The sequence below is a fragment of the Populus trichocarpa genome, chromosome 10, assembly GCF_000002775.5.
Source record: "Populus trichocarpa isolate Nisqually-1 chromosome 10, P.trichocarpa_v4.1, whole genome shotgun sequence".
NCBI lineage: Eukaryota > Viridiplantae > Streptophyta > Magnoliopsida > Malpighiales > Salicaceae > Populus > Populus trichocarpa.
In genome coordinates this window covers 3,896,748-3,914,622 of record NC_037294.2, presented here as the reverse complement: position 1 = coordinate 3,914,622, position 17,875 = coordinate 3,896,748, and the positions used below count along the sequence as shown (strand labels likewise).

The following is a 17,875-nucleotide window of genomic DNA, read 5'->3' as shown; positions in this document are numbered from 1 at the left end:
ATTGATCATCCAGATGAAGTCTGTGAGAGTTGTGTCCTCAGCAAACATCACAGATCCAGTTTTGCCAAAGAAGTCAACTGGAAAGCAAAGAGGCCACTGGAGTTAGTACACACAGATGTGTGTGGCCCAATTACGCCTATGTCGACTGGACAGAATAGGTACTTCCTCACTTTTATTGATGATTTTAGTAGAAAGACGTGGATATACTTTCTGAAGAGGAAGTCAGAAGTATTCAATTGTTTTAAAGATTTTAAAGCAATTGTGGAGAAGCAAAGTGGCTACATGATCAGAACAGTGAGATCTGATCAAGGTGGAGAATATACAGCAAATGACTTTGAAGCCTATTGTACACAACAAGGCATCAGACATCAGACAACACCAGCTTATACACCACAACTGAATGGTGTAGCTGAAAGGAAGAATCGCACGATTCTTGACATGGCAAGAAGTCTGCTCAAAGCAAAGAAGTTGCCCAAGCAATACTGGGCTGAAGCTGTATCATGTGCAGTGTATCTACTGAATCGCTGCCCAACCAGAAGTTTGCAAGGAGTCACTCCAGAAGAAGCTTGGAGTGGTCACAAACCAAGTGTTACTCATCTACGAGTCTTTGGTTGTGTGGCATATGCAAAGATCCCAGATGCAAGAAGGAGAAAACTCGATGATAAAAGCGAGAAATGCATCTTTGTGGGATATGGTGAGAGAAGGATGGGATACAAGCTGTATAATCCCATCACGAAGAAGGTGATTATGAGTAGAGATGTTATCTTTGAAGAAGATAAATCTTGGGAATGGACTGATAATAAAGAAGCAGTCAAATGGATCACCACTGATTTGATCCTTGAAGGTGAAGCAGTACCAACAGTACTTGTAGAAGAACAGATTGTGCCAGCAGCTGAACCACAAAGTCTGGTACATAGATTCCCTGTATTCAACAGGAGGAACACACCAGGAGCATCATCATCAACACCAGCAGCAACATCCTCGTCAGAAGGACCAAGAAAGATGAGAAATCTTGAAGAGTTGTACGATACCACTCAGGTCATGGAAGATACAACTCTGTTTTGTTTCTTTGCAGATAGTGACCCACTAAGCTTCGATGAAGCTATCACAGAAGAGAAGTGGATAGAAGCAATGGATGAAGAAATACATGCCATTGAGAAGAATGATACCTGGAAGCTGACTTATCTACCAGAAAACAAGAAAGCAATAGGTGTCAAATGGGTTTACAAGACAAAGAAAAATGCAAAAGGAGAAGTGCAAAGATACAAAGCCAGATTAGTGGCTAAAGGCTACAAACAGAGAGAAGGCATTGACTATGGAGAAGTATTTGCTCCAGTAGCCCGGCTAGAGACAATCAGACTGATGATCTCACTAGCTGCACAACATAGATGGAAGATCTATCAACTCGATGTGAAGTCAGCATTTCTGAATGGCTTCCTAGAAGAAGAGATCTATGTTGAACAACCACTTGGATACATTGAAGCTGAAAATAAAGGCAAAGTATACAAGTTGAAGAAAGCTCTCTACGGTTTGAAGCAAGCTCCGCGTGCTTGGAATACCAGAATTGACAGGTATTTTCAAGATAATGGATTTGAGAAATGTCCATATGAACATGCCATATATGTGAAGAAAGGAGCAAATGGCAGCATCTTATTTGCGTGCCTGTATGTTGATGATTTGATATTCACCGGCAACAACCCTACCATGTTTGACGACTTCAAACAAAACATGGTACATGAGTTTGAGATGACTGACATTGGTCTAATGTCACATTTTCTTGGTTTGGAAGTAACGCAGAAAGAAGAAGGGATTTTTGTATCCCAAAGCGGTTACGCCAAAGATATTCTTGAAAGGTTCAAGATGGAAAGCTGCAATCCGGTATCAACTCCAGTTGAGAATGGAGTGGAATTGAGGAAGAGTAAGGTTGGAAATGTTGATCCAACTTACTTCAAAAGCTTAGTAGGAAGCTTAAGGTACTTGACATGTACTAGACCGGATATACTCTATGGAGTCGGACTCGTCAGCAGATACATGGAGACGCCAGACCAGTCTCATTTGAATGCAGCCAAGAGAATTCTTCGCTACATCAAAGGCACAATGAATGAAGGTATGTTTTATACCTCAAGTAAAGACTTTAATCTTGTAGGCTACTCGGATAGTGATTGGGGTAGAGATTTGGATGAAAGGAAAAGCACAACAGGGTTTGTCTTTTTCATGGGAGACACATCTTTCACATGGTCATCCAAGAAGCAATCGATTGTAACATTATCAAGCTGTGAAGCTGAGTATGTTGCTGCCAACTCAGCCGTATGCCACTCAATATGGTTAAGGAATATGCTGAAGTTTTTGGGATTTCCTCAAGAAAATCCTACGGAGATTTATATTGACAATCGATCAGCAATCGCATTGGCAAAGAATCCAGTATATCATGAAAGGAGCAAACATATTGATACACGTCATCACTTTATCCGGGAACATGTGAAGAATGAAGAAGTCCAACTGATATCTTGCAACACAAATGATCAAGTTGCAGACATCTTCACAAAGCCTTTAAAGAGAGAAGTATTTATCCGATTAAAGTTCATGCTTGGCATGATATCTCTCGATTGAGTTTAAAGGGGAGATTTGTTGTATTAAACTCAATCCATCTAGAAGGTCAAGGAAGGAAGCCACCAGCTGTCACCGCCCAGCCACCAACCGGCCAGCCGCCAGCCACCAGCTGTTTGCCGCCATAGCCGCCAGCCGCCTTCACACCACCGTCCACAGCCGCCTTCACACTTGAAGGTTGAATTATCTTGTTTTGAATTTGTGTATAAATAGCTAGCTCAGCTTATGTTATTCTGTGTGGAGAGAGTAGAGAGAAACACTAGAGAGAGAGAGAGATGGCGTGTATTGTGTTAAGCTTTTGTGTTAATTGTTTGTAAGCTTTTGTTCTTGAAATAAAACAGTGTGTTTTATCCCCTCCGAGTGTTTCAAAGCCACCACCAGTGGTTTCTCCCACCAACATTCACATGTCATCGCATAAAAAATTTGTACCTGAGGCAGGAACGCCATAGTTAGCATCAATATCTAATCGTCCTCGAAGACGACCTACAGGAATAGGCTTGTCTGTATCTACAGCCTCCTGCAGTTGTATTTCCCCAATATAAGATCTTACATATCAGTACCATATTCATTATAATCGTTGAAAACTAAAGGGTTAGCAAATGCAAAGAAATTCTCTTAAAATTCACTTCCCTATATTAGCGAAGTTGTCATAAAATTACAACTTGACCAAAAGAAAGAACCGAGTGAACAACTTCTACTAGCCCTCCAAGAGCTATATCGGTGGCACTCGGGATCTACTACTTATTAAATTCATTTTATTACGATAGGACGACTAATCAAAATTCAGCTTCCTTCTCTGGAAGAGCAAACTGAACCTTCGCTACGTTCCAGCTAGTCGAACTACCTCAGTGAACCAGAGAAAGCATCTCTATTCAAATTCAAAGCAATCCACCCAAGCCAAGGAAGGCTAGCTAGTCTCTAGGGGCTGAATCTCTAGAAATTCCGTAACTCTTTGATGGATATATCATCTCAGTGTTCTTGAATGCACCTGGAAGTATGTGACCGACCATCTTCTGTTATTCCACCTTCACCTCCCATTCCAACAGATACATCGTCGCGACCCATCATGTAAAGCATGTCATAGATTTGGCTCACGGCATGCCCTGCATCAGTCCATGCATTTGTGCTGATAGTGACTGCCAACGTTATCAAGTATTTATGAACATAGATATTTCTTGGAGCATACTGAAACCTAAAACAAAAGGAAAAATTAGGCCATCCAAAGGCTCATCATTTTCGTTGAGAAATATCAGAAACTACATTGTAACCAAAAGCTACATAATACTATGTTAAATTCCCTTGGGACAGTAATTCAAGGAAACTAAGCCCTAAAGTCATATCTTAAGCATCCAAATGAGCTATAGCTTAGTTGATTAGGTTCTCTAGATTAAGGATTATCATCTACTTTGACTATGCCATTTCAGAAAATGAAAAGATTTCTCTGATCCAACTATTTAATGATTCTAGAATTATGGCATGCTGAACTCTGACCTAACAACTTTGTCATTGATCATATGCAGCTGTAACTTCTATGCAACAGTTCCAAAGGCTGGAAAATGAATGTATACGTATATAATAAAAGCAAAAGGACTCACCTCCAATTCAAATTCTGATCTGTTAAGCTTCGAGGTACAAAAGAGCAAAGAAATCATCAGTATCGACATCTGTATCCAAAAGAATCCGGCGTGGCTTTCCCTCCACAGTGTGCAAGTTACCTCTAACAAGTCCAAGAATCAATACTACAACTACCCAAAGATTTATCTGCAACATTTTCTACTGTTCCAATCACAATCCTCAAGTTTATTCTCTCCAAAAACTGCAATAACATCAGAAAGTACAAACTGTTACATCCATCTGATGCTTTAAACAAAACAAGAAGAAGAAAAACATAAGAACATGACAACAAAAACCATGGCTCTCTTACTTTAATATAATGAAGGTAGTAAAAGAAAGAAGTGAGGAGATACAGAAGATAGACAAGGACTTGAACTCTTGAAGTAATAGCTAACTGGTGTATAAAATGGTTTTAAAGGTAATAATATTCACATGTGACGACTAATATCTGTGAGCAGCAGCAAAAGAAGAGACAAGGAGGATTCAATTATGTCTTCACTACCAGTACTAGAATAGATTCTTGGACCTTTTGAAATCACAAGAGATAAAAAAGAAAGAGTATCAGACTAGCTATCAGTATCAATATATTGAAGACTTGAGAGTAAAAAATCCAATACAAGTAGCTAGCTAGAGACATCATGGGGTTGGATTATGTCATCATTGGTTACCACGTGAGGTAATCACTGCTAATTAACTATTTCATGTTTTTGCATGATTGAATATCTTGACACTACTTTTCCCTATTTTTAACTTTGCTTCCTCTTTCTATAGACTTTTGTTTTGATTCCCGAGAAGGAGCTGCCAGACATAATTAGAGAGCCAAGAATGCTCACAATTCAAGTTCCTGCGTTGCACATTTTCTCCAAATCGGATTCTCTCATTTTCAGAAAGAAAAAAATATTTTGTCATGTCCAAATGGAGGAATTAATTGAATTGTTTGATTAATCAATATATTATAATTTTGCATTAACCCTACTGAAAATTCTTTCTTAAGACCTTAACTAAAAAAAACTCTTACAACTATTTTTTTTAAACTGCAATCAAAATACTTTTCTAAGCTCAAAGAAAAATAATATTAATAGATAATTTTTTGTAGTTTTTTTAAATATAATTGAGTTGTCCAAAATTGCACAATTACAAGTTTAGATTTACCCTCGTAAATCTTTTCTTGAACTAATTCTGAAAACGTGGTTGTCCGGGCTAACTTTTTAAGATTAATATGGGTGTCCGGGTCAGTTTACGCGTATCTCGACTAATTCTATGGGCTCTGAAGTTAATGACCATGTAAGCCTCCAGTGGCCCTCAAGTTTATAAAACTTGAAGTGCAAATTCAGGATCTGACCGGTTAAGCTATATCCTAAAATCTCATGGAAGGAAAATGTGGAAACATAGTAGTAAAAGCTGAAGGAGAAAGGGAGTGTGTGACAGTACTGTTGTGAGCAGGATCATCATGCCGCAAAAATATTTCTATATTTTGAAAGAGCATGCATGATCGCACTTCTTTTTGTGTAGGGCGGGCGTGCTTCGACTTACCATTGTCGGTTCCTTCCCAATTTTATAATTTCCTTTGATCCTCCTGGAAAATCCAGCTGCGAGTGCTCCATCTTGTCGGCCTTGAATGTGGACATGTTATGGCTTGGTGAATTGGTCAAGATTGGATCTTGTTCAACCATTCACGCTTTAAGGGAACATGTATATATATAATCACTCACAATTGTTTAAACTATTCAACGATTTGTAACATATGGAATGGAAAATGTGAAATATCTCAACAGTACTAGTGATCAACCCCAGAAAGAGATCTTCTTGATAAAATAAAAAATACCCACAAAAATCAGACAAAGAAATTGTTTTCTGTCTGGATCAACCCACAAAGAGTGACAAAATATACTGCTTAAGATTCAAAATCCAAATGATGAGACTAAAAGCTCCATAATCTCACCAGAAAAAAAGAATTTATGAAATGGTTGTTAGAGATAGAAACTTACTTTTATTTGAACAAGATTCTGGAAAAAATAGGATTTGTCAAACAAGCTACAAACACTGCTTTGCTTGTAGGTATTTCAAGTATCAATGGTAAATAAAAAATCAAAGAAGCTCCTAAATGAGCATTCTATACTGATTCTCAAGGTCTTGAAGCATTAAAAGAAAATGAGGGCCTTTCAGGTTAGACAATCCTGAAAAGAAAAGATTAGAATAAATAGCAAAATCAGATACCATCAAGTAAGTACATTACTCTCCATGAAAACAGATGGTGAGACTAAAATCATAATTCAAAACATTGACAAGTACATGCAAGAAGGAGAAATATTGGCTGACCCACAAAATTCTAATTGATCAAAGACAATTGAAGATACTTACTTATATAAGGAACAAACCAATGAGATGGAGAGTCTAAAACAAATCTTGAAGAACAAATATGTGGGGCTAGAGTATAGTGGTGATCCAATTGGAAACTCAAAGGTGAAACAAATTGAAAAAGATGTTGATGATGCAATAAGAGAATTTTCGAGTGTTTTTCAATATGCTTTTGACTAGAAATCAAAATTGTTTTGGTCAAATCATCTAGTAAATAACCCAGTAGTAAGAGTTTGAAATTAAAAGTTTGCTCTCTCTGTGGTTTCAGGTTCAAGTCATGTGGTTGCTAATATTGATGGTTACTAGAGGCTTACATGGTCGTTAACTTCAGGGCTCATGGGATTAGTCGAGGTGCGCGTAAATTAACCCGAACACCCACATTAATCTAAAAAAAATTATTATGGTTAGATTATCTATTCCTTTAAAAAGAAAGGGTTTAACTTCTAACCGTAAAGTTAAGGATGAGTTTTCAGATGAGAAAAAATGAAGCTCAAGAAAAAGTTTGGATGCATCAAAAAGGTTTTCTAATAGAATCAACCGCATTAGATAATAATTGACCATGATCAATCAACTGTGATCGAACATTAACTAGAATAATCAAGCATGATGATTATCTAGTAGAAGTTGTTTGAATTTTTTCCTAGTTATATTAGAATTTATTTCCTAGTTAAGGTTCATAATCTTGTTTTGATTTTCCTAGTTAGCTAGGAGTCAGAATTAACATAAAGAAATTAACAGTTTAGATTTTTCCAGATTACAAAGATTTGGTTTAAGTTCTTAATTATATAAGCAGCTTCATGCATTATTTTCAACAGTAGAATTAAGAGACTTTGTGCGCTCCTACGTATGTACATTGTTATGTTATGCGTTTCCCACGTGGTTTGTCCGTCTTGTTTTTTCAGTTTTAGCCGTTGGAGTTGAGACTTGGATGTCCATACTTGTCGGATCTGATTCGCGGATTAAATCACAAAAGAGTCTAGATTATTGGTGTATTGTGCAATAGGTTATTAAAATAATCTATATCAATTATTTTTATTAAAAATACATTGTTTTTAATTTCTTGATTTTGACCATTTTAAATTTAAATAAAGTCAATTGGATTATTAAAAACTCCTTCGAGTAATGGGTTTCATTGAGTCAATAATATTTTTGGTTCAACTTAAAATCCAATCTGAATTAACTTTAAATTATAATTTTTTTAGATTAGATCATGACGGCTTTAATAATGTATATCAACATGCTAAATTGTTTTCCAACAATTGAATGAATTAATGGACTTTATTGGATAAATAGAGTGTTTAAAAGGGGATAAAGAGAGAGCAAAAAGGGAGAATAGAAGATTACAGAATCATTACTAATTGTGTTTTGCAATGGTGTGTGCACTAAAAGAAGCTTTGCTTTCTACCACTTGTACTCCATCTCGGTCAAACCACACTTTATTACCTTTAAAAGTATGTTTCCTTTAAAAGTATATTTATTTTTTAGATAGATTTTATGATTGTGGTTTTTAAAAAATAAATTTTAAAAAAGTATGTTTGACAAAAATTATGGTTGAGGCAGCAAAAAACATATATTAAAATGTTTGGTAGTTATATGGTTGCGGTTGATTTTAAAGTGTTTTTTACTTATAAATGTATTAAAATAATGTATTTTTATTTTTAAAAAATTATTTTTGATATCAGCGCATAAAAATGATCTAAAAACACCAAAAAAATATTAATTTGAAGCAAATAAAAAAATAAAAAATTATCAAATTTTTCAAAAGCGCTTTTGAAACGCAAAAACAAACAGTATTTTACGAAACTCGGTTAAAAAAGCCGGTAAAAATTGCTTTATGAAAACTGTGTTTCAAACTTAATTTTTTAGTGCACCCCACAGTATAAAACACAATTTTTACAGTTACGAAACACTTTGTTTTGTTTTTTACACCGCAAATACAAAAACAGGTGCAAAACAAACGCACCTAAATAATGGAGGAAGGCCACGTAATGAAGTTATGCTCGAGCACCATTGGGAGTCCATAATGGAAAATAAAAAAATTATGGGATACCATTATCCATTATTGACCTTTTTGTGCTAGGAATTGTCAATTATAATTGAGCAATCCTTGGCTCCCAAAAAAACATGTTATTTAATATTTCATGTCTTGCGAGGATCGTGAACGATATTCAAAGAATTAATTTGAATTTAAGGGGAGAAAAGACATTTGAAGTATGATTAGTTTTTAGACGAACAATGAGGGGTTTTTGACATTTGGGATATAGAGTTAATCCTTCAATTCAATTTAATAATTATATTTTTTTTCTAGATTTTGATACACAGAGTGACCAAAATCTTGATCTTGAATTTGGCCGTTGTCTTTTAAAGGACCGGACAGAGAGACTCGTCGCCAAGAATTCATCCATATTATGCGATAGTCAAGCAAAATGGTGTGTCCATATAACCCGGTATTTTCCCAAAACTTGAAAAGGTCAAGGAGAGATTGAATCTAAACACAGAATTAATACACTTTCATTTGGGGGTTCCACAAAAATATATTTTTTCCCTTGTAAATAGATCTTGAAAATACTATCATTTTAATTTTTTTTATATAAGTCTTGGAAAATTCTTTGGTATAGGCATTAACTCTGAAAATATAGTTGTTTTGAAATTTTTTTATGAAAATAAAATTTTCTATTAATGTATTTCTTGTTTATCTTAATCAATACAATGTTTTTAACTGCAATCATTGTTTATATTGAAGATAAAAACATTTTATAATTGTTAAAGCTAAGTCAAAACAAAATAATATGTACATATTTTATGTGATCAAAAGATTAAAAAAAAATTAATAAAATTATGTTCAAAATATATTTAAATTTCTTAATAATAAGAACATTGATTTCAATCGAATTTTCATAAACAATTTTATTATTATTATTATTATTATTATTATTATTATTATTAGATACATAATAATTGAAAAACAATTATTAAAATTCAAAGAAAAATTTATAATAGCATCTAAAAACCATGTAAAAAATAGAGTAAATGAATCTGGTAGTTTTTTTTAGGGTAAAAAAAAAAACAGAACAAACTGAAAAAAAAAAAGAGAGAGCAAAGGGCCAGCCCAACATGACCCACATGCAGCAAGTCTCTAAGCCCTCACAACTGTCTCTAATTTTATTTTATTTTTTTAATTAAGGGGGTAGATGCATGTTGTCATCCCTTTAATTTCTTTTAAAAAGATTTATAAACGACTTGTCTATAAAAATTCAAGAGCCATTTTCAATAGTTTATGAAAAATAATACTTAGTGCAAATAATGAGGCATGGGCTAAGATCAATATGATCCTAGACGAGCTTTTAGTAGGATGATATTGTAGTTAAGAGAAAAGAGCTTATAAAAAGTAGGTTCTAGTTGTTTTCCATGCCCAAACCCATGGAACGAACCAATTGCGTTAACTTTAAAAGATGAGGAAGGGATGGTTTTCATCCATGAAGATGCATTAGTGATCAACACCATCCTCTTCAAGCATCAAGTGCATTGAGTTTTGATGGGTGCTAAAAGTGTGATGAACAATCTCTCTTAAACGGTAATGAGTAAAATAGGGATAGACAACTCTAGATTAACCTTGGTCAAGAAGCTATTGATTGGAATAGAAAAAATACATAGGTGTCATTGAGATACTTGTCACCATTGATACGTATTATAAGTACATAACTCTCCAATAGACTTTTATGATGACGAAGATATATTTGGTCTATAATGTCATCATTGAAAAACCATTCCTCCATGAAATCAGCATTGTCATCAACATGTTGTACTTGACCATGTGATTTTTTATAAAAAAATTTGAATGAATCAAATAACATAAGAAGGGTTTATGAAAGAAAGAAAGGAAACATGTATCAAAGTGATATAAAAATTATAAAAAGTATACCTCTAAGAGAATGATAAGATCCCAAGTAGAAGAAAAAAACTTGACAAAGCTCCTCAAAATCCAAAGAGATAATTTCTCATTCGAGCCCCTATATATGTCAAATGTTGCGTGGTCATCCACAAGTCAAATGTTAACCTTTTTCCCTCATATTCACCAAAATAAATTAGTGAAAAAGATAAGATGATATTTAAGAAGATGGATAAACTCCTAAGGGTAGTTTTATTTGGGAGATGATAAACTTTGAATGGCTTGCCAATATGGTCGTGGTGAAGAAGGTAAATGGAGAATGGATAAGTGACTTCAACAACCTCAACAATGCTTTTCTAAAGGATAATTTTCCCTTACCAAAAGTTGACAAAGTAGACTCCATGACGAGCTTTGAGTTCTCAAGCTCTTCATATGCTAACTTAGAATACCACCAAATTTCTATGTACCTTAGATACAATAAAAAGGATGTCTTTCATGATAATATAGAAAACTTTGTTATAAGGTCATGTCGTTTAAGCATAAGAATACAAAAGCCATTTCTTAAAGGATGGTGAATCAATAATTCAAAGACAAATTGGTCAAGGACATGAAAGCTTATATGAATGATATACTAATAAAGAGCATGACTTTTGAACACCACTTCCAAATCTATAAAAGGTCTTTTATATTCTTCGTCAATATTGAATGAAAATTGAATCGAACCAAATGTATCTTTGTTATTAAAGGGGGAAAGTTCTCGAGATTTATGGTCACTAACAAAAGGATAACACCTAATCTCGAGAAGGTTTAAGCCATCTTAGACATGAAACCTCCATAATATGTGAAAGATGTATAGAGACTCACCAGAAAATTGGTTGCTTTCAACAAATTTATTTCCCACCTAAGAGAAAATTATTTGTCGTTCTTCAAAACATTAAAAAATACTAACCACTCCCAATGGACTCTAAAATGACAAAAGACTTTTAAATATTTCAAGGTACACTTGTCTTCAAAAGTTATATCCCAACCCAAAGTAGGTGAGAATTGTTTTTTCTATTTTGGGGTGGCAGACTCAACCATTAACATCGTCCTAGTTAGGGAGGAGGATGAGATATAAAAGGCAATTTATTGCACTAGAAAAACTCTTTATGATGTTAATACTAGATGCCTAAAGGTAGAGAAAAAGGTTTTAGCATTGGTAAGTATAACAATAAAGTTGAAGCTTTATTTCTAAACACACCAAGTGATTGTCTTGACCGACCAACCTCTTAGATAAATTATCTAAAAACCAAATATATCAAGATAAATGGTCTAATGAGTCATTGAGTAAGGAAAGTATGGTCTCTAGTACTAGCCAAGACTGGCCATAAAAGCCCAATCTTTGCCAAATTTCATTATAAAGTACTTTTTCACGAAATTGCCAATACATGAATAAGATACAAGACTCGTGTTAATGATACCCCGGCCATATGGAGGCTATATGTGGACGCGTACTCCAATATTTAGAGGTGTGAGGTTAGGATTGTATTGATAAGTTCCAAAGAATATATTTTTGAATAAGGACACCATTTTGAATTTTCATCCTCCAACAACGCCATTGAATACAAAGCTTTTTTAGTCACGCTTAGCTTAGTTAAAGTTTTAAGTTTTATCCCCTCTAGATATACCACGACTCACAATTGATAGTGGTTCAATATGAGGGATAATTTGATGCTAAAGAACTTTTTATGATTAAATCATAGCAAAAGACACTAGAACATTTCACTACTAGGAAAGAAGAAGAAAAAACAATCTCCATCATCATGATTCCCAAACAAGAAAATGACAGGGTTGACCTTTCGTTAAAATTGACAATCTTTGATTCTATAGAGCTCCTTTTTTTATGTTTGGATAGAAGTTCTAGATATGTTAAACATCAAATATGTTAAGGAACTCCTAAGCGTCATCCAAGTCACTATCAATGATGAAGATTAAATAATTTATATCAAACAATATTTGTTGACAATGGATCTCTCCCTAACTAGGAATGAAGTCATCTACCTTATAAGAAGATGTGCATGATATTATTTAATAGATGGTGAGCTATATATATGGTTAGTAATAACTCAACCCCTTAAATGTATGTCTCTGAAAAAAAGTCAAGATGTGTTAGGGAGATCTATGAATAGGTTTATGGCATACACATGGATGCAAAGGCCTTATAACACCTTAAATAACCTAAGCAAACTTCTTTTGGTCTATTCAAAATATGATAGACCTAGTTAAATTGTGTGATAAGTGTTAAATATTTGCTCTACTATACCACTAAACCTTAGTAGAAATGATTGTCATCACCTCACCTTGGCTTTTCTCTCAATAAGGGATGGAGATCTTGTTAGGACCATCAGGAAAAAAATAGTTTTTCTTAGTTGTTATGGATTACTTTATCAATTAAGTATATATTAAAGTCTTGACCATGATAACTGCTAATAAAGTCATCTTCTTCATATAGAAAAAAAAATATTATTTGTAATTTTAGGTTGTCAAAAGTCTTAATTACAGACAACAAGACCAAGTTAGATAATAAAAATAAAAAGAATCATTGTTATATGCTACATATAAATCATAAATTCTCCTTCATGTCCCATCCCTAAACAAACAAGCAAATTAAACTCATAAACATGATTCTCTTAAATTGATTTAAAAAAATTATAAGCAAAATGAAAATGGTCAAATCTCTTTAATTAAATCCTTTATGAATACAAAACCACCAAGAAGTCCTCTACGAAGAAAACATCATTTCTCCTCATTTATGGTAGTGAAACCATGATAATAGCTGAGATCAGATGCATCATCTACAAAGTGTTGTACTAGTCTCCCGAGAAGGGTGAAAAAAAATACTTAGACAAACCTATATGTACTGACTTACACATAAAAGACAATCTAATATCATAATTCAAAAGTCAAAAATAGACAATTCAAGATGGAGGACATGGTCATGAAAAAAAATAGACCAAAATGAACAACTTAAAAAAAAGAGAAAATCACTTTCAAAATGGAATGAACCTTACAAAATACCAAAGTGAACAAAGCCAACACCTACACCAACAAAAATAATCTCCTTCATGTATGACATTCATATCATATCACCATTAGACGACCAATTGTTTTACTCTAATATTTCTCAATGAATGAAAAAAGTATACACTTTCTTCATGTGTTCTTTGTAAACTTTTCTATATATGTGATTTCCATAAAAATTTCTCCATAAAATAGTTTTGATTTAATAATTAGTAAATAAACTAAAATAGATGTGGAAATCACTATGCATGGAATCACAGTTGCTTAAGACTCGTGTTCCTATAGATTGCATTATTTATTTTGAACAGTGCTTTTTGTTTTTATGATCATCAATCTTTTAATTTTTTTCAATTTCATTCTTTAAAGTTACAATAACATATTTTTTTTACATTTCTTTTCATTTGCATTATCTAGCATGTTTTAAGTCTTGAGATGTGTTTGATAATGAATTAGACTTTGATTTTGTGAAATCAAAATTTAATTAAGATTGAAAATAGAAATTGAAAGAACACGGATTACATTTGAAAAAAAAAAAAAACAAAACATGTCTCATTTAGATTTTGACACGAAAACTTTCGTTTTATCCCTCAAATTTAAGATTTCCTATCTTTGGGTCCTTGTTATTTTGGAAATTCATGTTTTGATTTCAATTATTTTTTTCACATTTTAGTTTTTAAATGTTGAGAGATGAGAGAGAAAGTCGCTGAAAATTCTTAAAGAGAGATAAAATGCTCTGATGGCCATATTTCAGCGACAAAAAAGCCAATATTTTTGTGAATGGATTTTTTTTCCTGAAAGGAGCTCAATGTAGGTTGTGTTTCTCTATAACTATAACAAAAAAACAAAAGGTGTCTATTTAGTTTTTTTTTTTTATGGAAAATAACCCCTAACATCCTATAGTTTGGTGGAAATTGAATTTCCCTACCGAATTTTGAAAAAAATATAGTTTGCACCCTAAACTTTGGTGTGCACATAACAATTTACATCTTGTACCTGGCGCACTAAAAAAAAAGCTTGCATGTTTGCTATTATTTTTCATTTAATAATTAAAAAACTCTTATATTAAATATTATAAACTTTGCATTGAATTAAAAAAAAAACAGTTCTAGCCATCTTCTCCCCTAAACACTAAACCTAAATGCCACCTTCCCTTTTTCTTTAATCCCTCACCAACCGCGATCTCCAAACATAAACCCACAACCTTAGCAAACCCACAATCCAGTCGAACTCCAAATCCACTATCTTTTTTTTTCTTCTTATGTCTTTCAATGTTTTGCAATCTTCTGTCAAGATTGATTTTTGATGATCTTTATTGGCATTGTGCATAAGAAACCCCACCTGTTTTCTGCAAGACATCGGCTTTTTATTTCATTTAAATCTTAAAATCATAATAAAAGAATTTACCATTAGCAATTTGGCTCGAGAAAAAAGGAGATCATGTCTAGGTTTGAAGCCTCACTGGAATGAGTTTAAGCCCTTAATCTAAGCTAAAAAATGAGAGGGGCTTGGTCAAGAATTTTGAATTTCGTATATAGAGAAAAAATGTTGCAAACATCCTATGTTGTTAATTGGTAAACAACCAATCAACTTTTTCTCTATACTATCATTTTTCACTACTCAGGAAGCAAAGGGGTCTCTTTCTTTCTCTTAAGACAGAGGTTGTTCTTTGTAATTTACAAAGGGAATGTTGGACTGTGAATTCACTCCCAGAATCAAAAGGGCAAGCATAATCATCATTGTTATCATCAGATTAGTGGTGGTGCTGCCATCTTAATCCAGTATTCAAAGATTTTATAATTTTTTCAGTAAGGACTCGATAAGAGGTGGATTTATAGAGAATCAAAAAGATCATATAGAGATTTTCCCAGAAAATATTTGAATTTTCTAGGAAAATGAGTATTTATATGTTTTGCTTGGAATCAATTTCCTTTCACCAATAAATTGACAAACATTAAAAAATTAGGGTTCTTTCTAAGCTTCAATTTGAGGTTTTTTTTTTTTGGACCTATGAAAATATATAACTAATTGCTTTTCAAGAAAAGCGAGAGATTTCAATAACATGAAGAGAAAAATCGATTAAAAATACTAGATTTTAGTTTGAATTTGGGTTCATATCATTATGAAAAAAAAGAGAAAATGACATTTAAAGAGGGAGAAATTGTGTTTGGAGGAGAGAGAATTTTTTATTTGTCTTTTGTTGGAGTTCATTCAATTTAGAAACTTGTGTTGATCGAGGATGCAAACTATTTTTCTTTTTAATTTAGTAGGTAATTGCAATTTCAACTAAACTGGATGCTACAAGTAATTTTTCTTTTTTAATTCATTTGATTTTTATTTTTTTGGAGTGTGTTAAGGGTTGGGAACTGGTTTGTTGAGGTTCTTATTATGTTTTGAAGCGTTTTCAAGGGACAACAAGCTGAAAATTGAGTTTTGAAGATCTAAAAACTTCAATCTTAATTTTTTTAAAAGTGATTGATTAGTTGAAAGCTGAAAAGTGATTGATTTTTTGAAAAAAAAAATCTAGTTTCATAATTCTTTTGAAGAGGTTATTTTAATTTGTCTCCAATTTTTTCTTTTATATTTTATATAAATTAGTTGTATGACACATGATATATTTATAAAAACAAAAATCTTTTGTTATTAGCAGCAATAATTAGCCTTTAAAATAAAATAAATAAAACGTATAAAATATTTGCATGTCAATAAAACGTATAAAATAAAAATAATAACTAGTATAAAATATTTGCATGTCAATCTATCTTTTGCTTCTACCAAGAAGATTTGCTATTCACAATTCTTTTTTAATATATCAATTCTTACATCTTTTAATTTATTTTATTAAACATAAACATTTTTTCATCCCACAACTAGAAGAAATCATAATACATAAAAACACATCAATGTTATTTCTTATAAATTGATTTAAAATCTCACTCATAACATAGCATATACAGTTAGAGGACTTGTATTTTCCCGGGCCGTATTAACAAGCACTCCTCTTTTTTTTTTTTTTTTTAGTTTAACGTAGGTGTCCGGATCAGCTTACGCGCACCTCGACTAATTTCACGGGCCCTGAAATTAAAGCACTCCTCTTCTTTGATTAATTGGGTTGTTGGCGAGTCAGATTGAGATTTGAGACAACTTTAACACGTTGTCTCCATAATTTTCTTAAAATAATTGACACAGCTAATTATCTATGCCGACACAGTAAGCATGAATACAAGACTCCAATTGATGAGGTGCCAAAATGTTGGTGATGGCCTTGACATACTTGCAATTAGTCAATAGCTATCAAGAAGAGAGAAGACTGCTCCAATATTGAGATTTTAATTTTTATTTAGTATTGTCCCAGTAAATGCTTTTTAAAATGTTTTTTTTATTTAAAGATATATTAAAATAATATTTTATATTTACTTTTTAAAAATATTTTTGAAACAAGGCTTTAATGGAGGACGGATATGAAGAGTTGTAGAGTTCTGGCTATTATTAGCACTAAAGCATGCTTTTGAACAATTGATCAATGTAATAAATCTTAATAATAATAATAATAATATAAAAAAGAACAATATTAATTTTACTGATGTATTTTTTTTTTTCCTTACCGATAAAATTCAGCACAACAAAATAGTAAATAAATAAATAAATTGGGGTACATGTTTGGCTATCATTTCAATAAAATCCTTGGATTACAGTTACTGATACTACAACAAGAGCAAACAATGAAGCGGATCTACTCAAACCAAGCAATTTATTTTGAAAAGCTTTCAGATGATAATAATAACCTAAAAAGCTTAAATTAAAAGAGTGACCTCGCTCTCCTGTTCTCGCGGGCTCCAGAATCGGACTCGTCGTGAAACCAGCCAACCGATTTCTGCGCTTCGTAAACAAACTGAGAAATGCCTGTAACGTAACACAGATTTCTCAATTAACAGATTCATTCAATCAAATTAATTTAATGAAAGAGCTGCTTGGTGGCTGGCTGACCTTGTTTGACGGTGCGTTTGTTCTCGCGGATCTCTTGAACAGTGGCGGAGATTTTCCAGTAGAGAGGGCGGCCGGCGTAGAAGAGGACGAGCGTCACTACTAGAATCGCCACCACTAGCCGAAATGTCACTCTTGTTGTCGGTGATGCCATTTCTTAAGTATTCTTAGAGGGAGAGAAGAGAGTTTTTGTCGGGTGGTTTTGGTTTCTGAGCGCTAAATAGGACGACTGGAGCAGTGTCAGCGTGTGTGTGTGTGAAGCTGAAGTTGTAGATGATCCGCGCGTGTACTGTATTTTTTTTAAAAGAAACTCCATAATAACAGTTCTGTTTTTTTAATTAATATAAATATTCGGGCTAGTTTGCA

At 33.2% G+C, this 17,875-nt stretch overlaps 2 protein-coding genes across 4 annotated transcripts; both read right to left on the bottom strand.

The window, feature by feature from the left end:
* Window positions 1–3,283: 3,283 nt before the first annotated feature.
* LOC7498007 (uncharacterized) lies at window positions 3,284–17,805 on the bottom strand. 3 transcript variants are annotated; one of them, XR_008060323.1, is made up of 4 exons: window positions 17,513–17,805; window positions 17,338–17,428; window positions 4,203–4,423; window positions 3,284–3,710 (listed from the first exon to the last, which is right to left on the bottom strand). XR_008060323.1 is itself a non-coding variant. In XM_052456401.1 (3 exons), the coding sequence occupies exons 1-3, from the start codon at window positions 17,661–17,663 to the stop codon at window positions 6,389–6,391; spliced, it is 252 nt and encodes an 83-aa protein (XP_052312361.1). In that variant the 5' UTR covers window positions 17,664–17,805; the 3' UTR covers window positions 6,328–6,388. The 3 variants fall into 3 exon arrangements, 2 of the variants coding, with proteins under 2 accessions (XP_052312361.1, XP_002315544.1); XM_052456401.1 differs by lacking the exons at window positions 3,284–3,710; window positions 4,203–4,423 and adding an exon at window positions 6,328–6,398; XM_002315508.4 differs by lacking the exons at window positions 3,284–3,710; window positions 4,203–4,423 and having other exon boundaries at window positions 17,082–17,428; window positions 17,513–17,800.
* LOC112326085 (nucleoside hydrolase 5-like) lies at window positions 3,384–4,377 on the bottom strand. The gene is made up of 3 exons (XM_052456275.1): window positions 4,241–4,377; window positions 3,596–3,799; window positions 3,384–3,447 (listed from the first exon to the last, which is right to left on the bottom strand). The coding sequence occupies exons 1-3, from the start codon at window positions 4,375–4,377 to the stop codon at window positions 3,384–3,386; spliced, it is 405 nt and encodes a 134-aa protein (XP_052312235.1).
* Window positions 17,806–17,875: the final 70 nt, after the last annotated feature.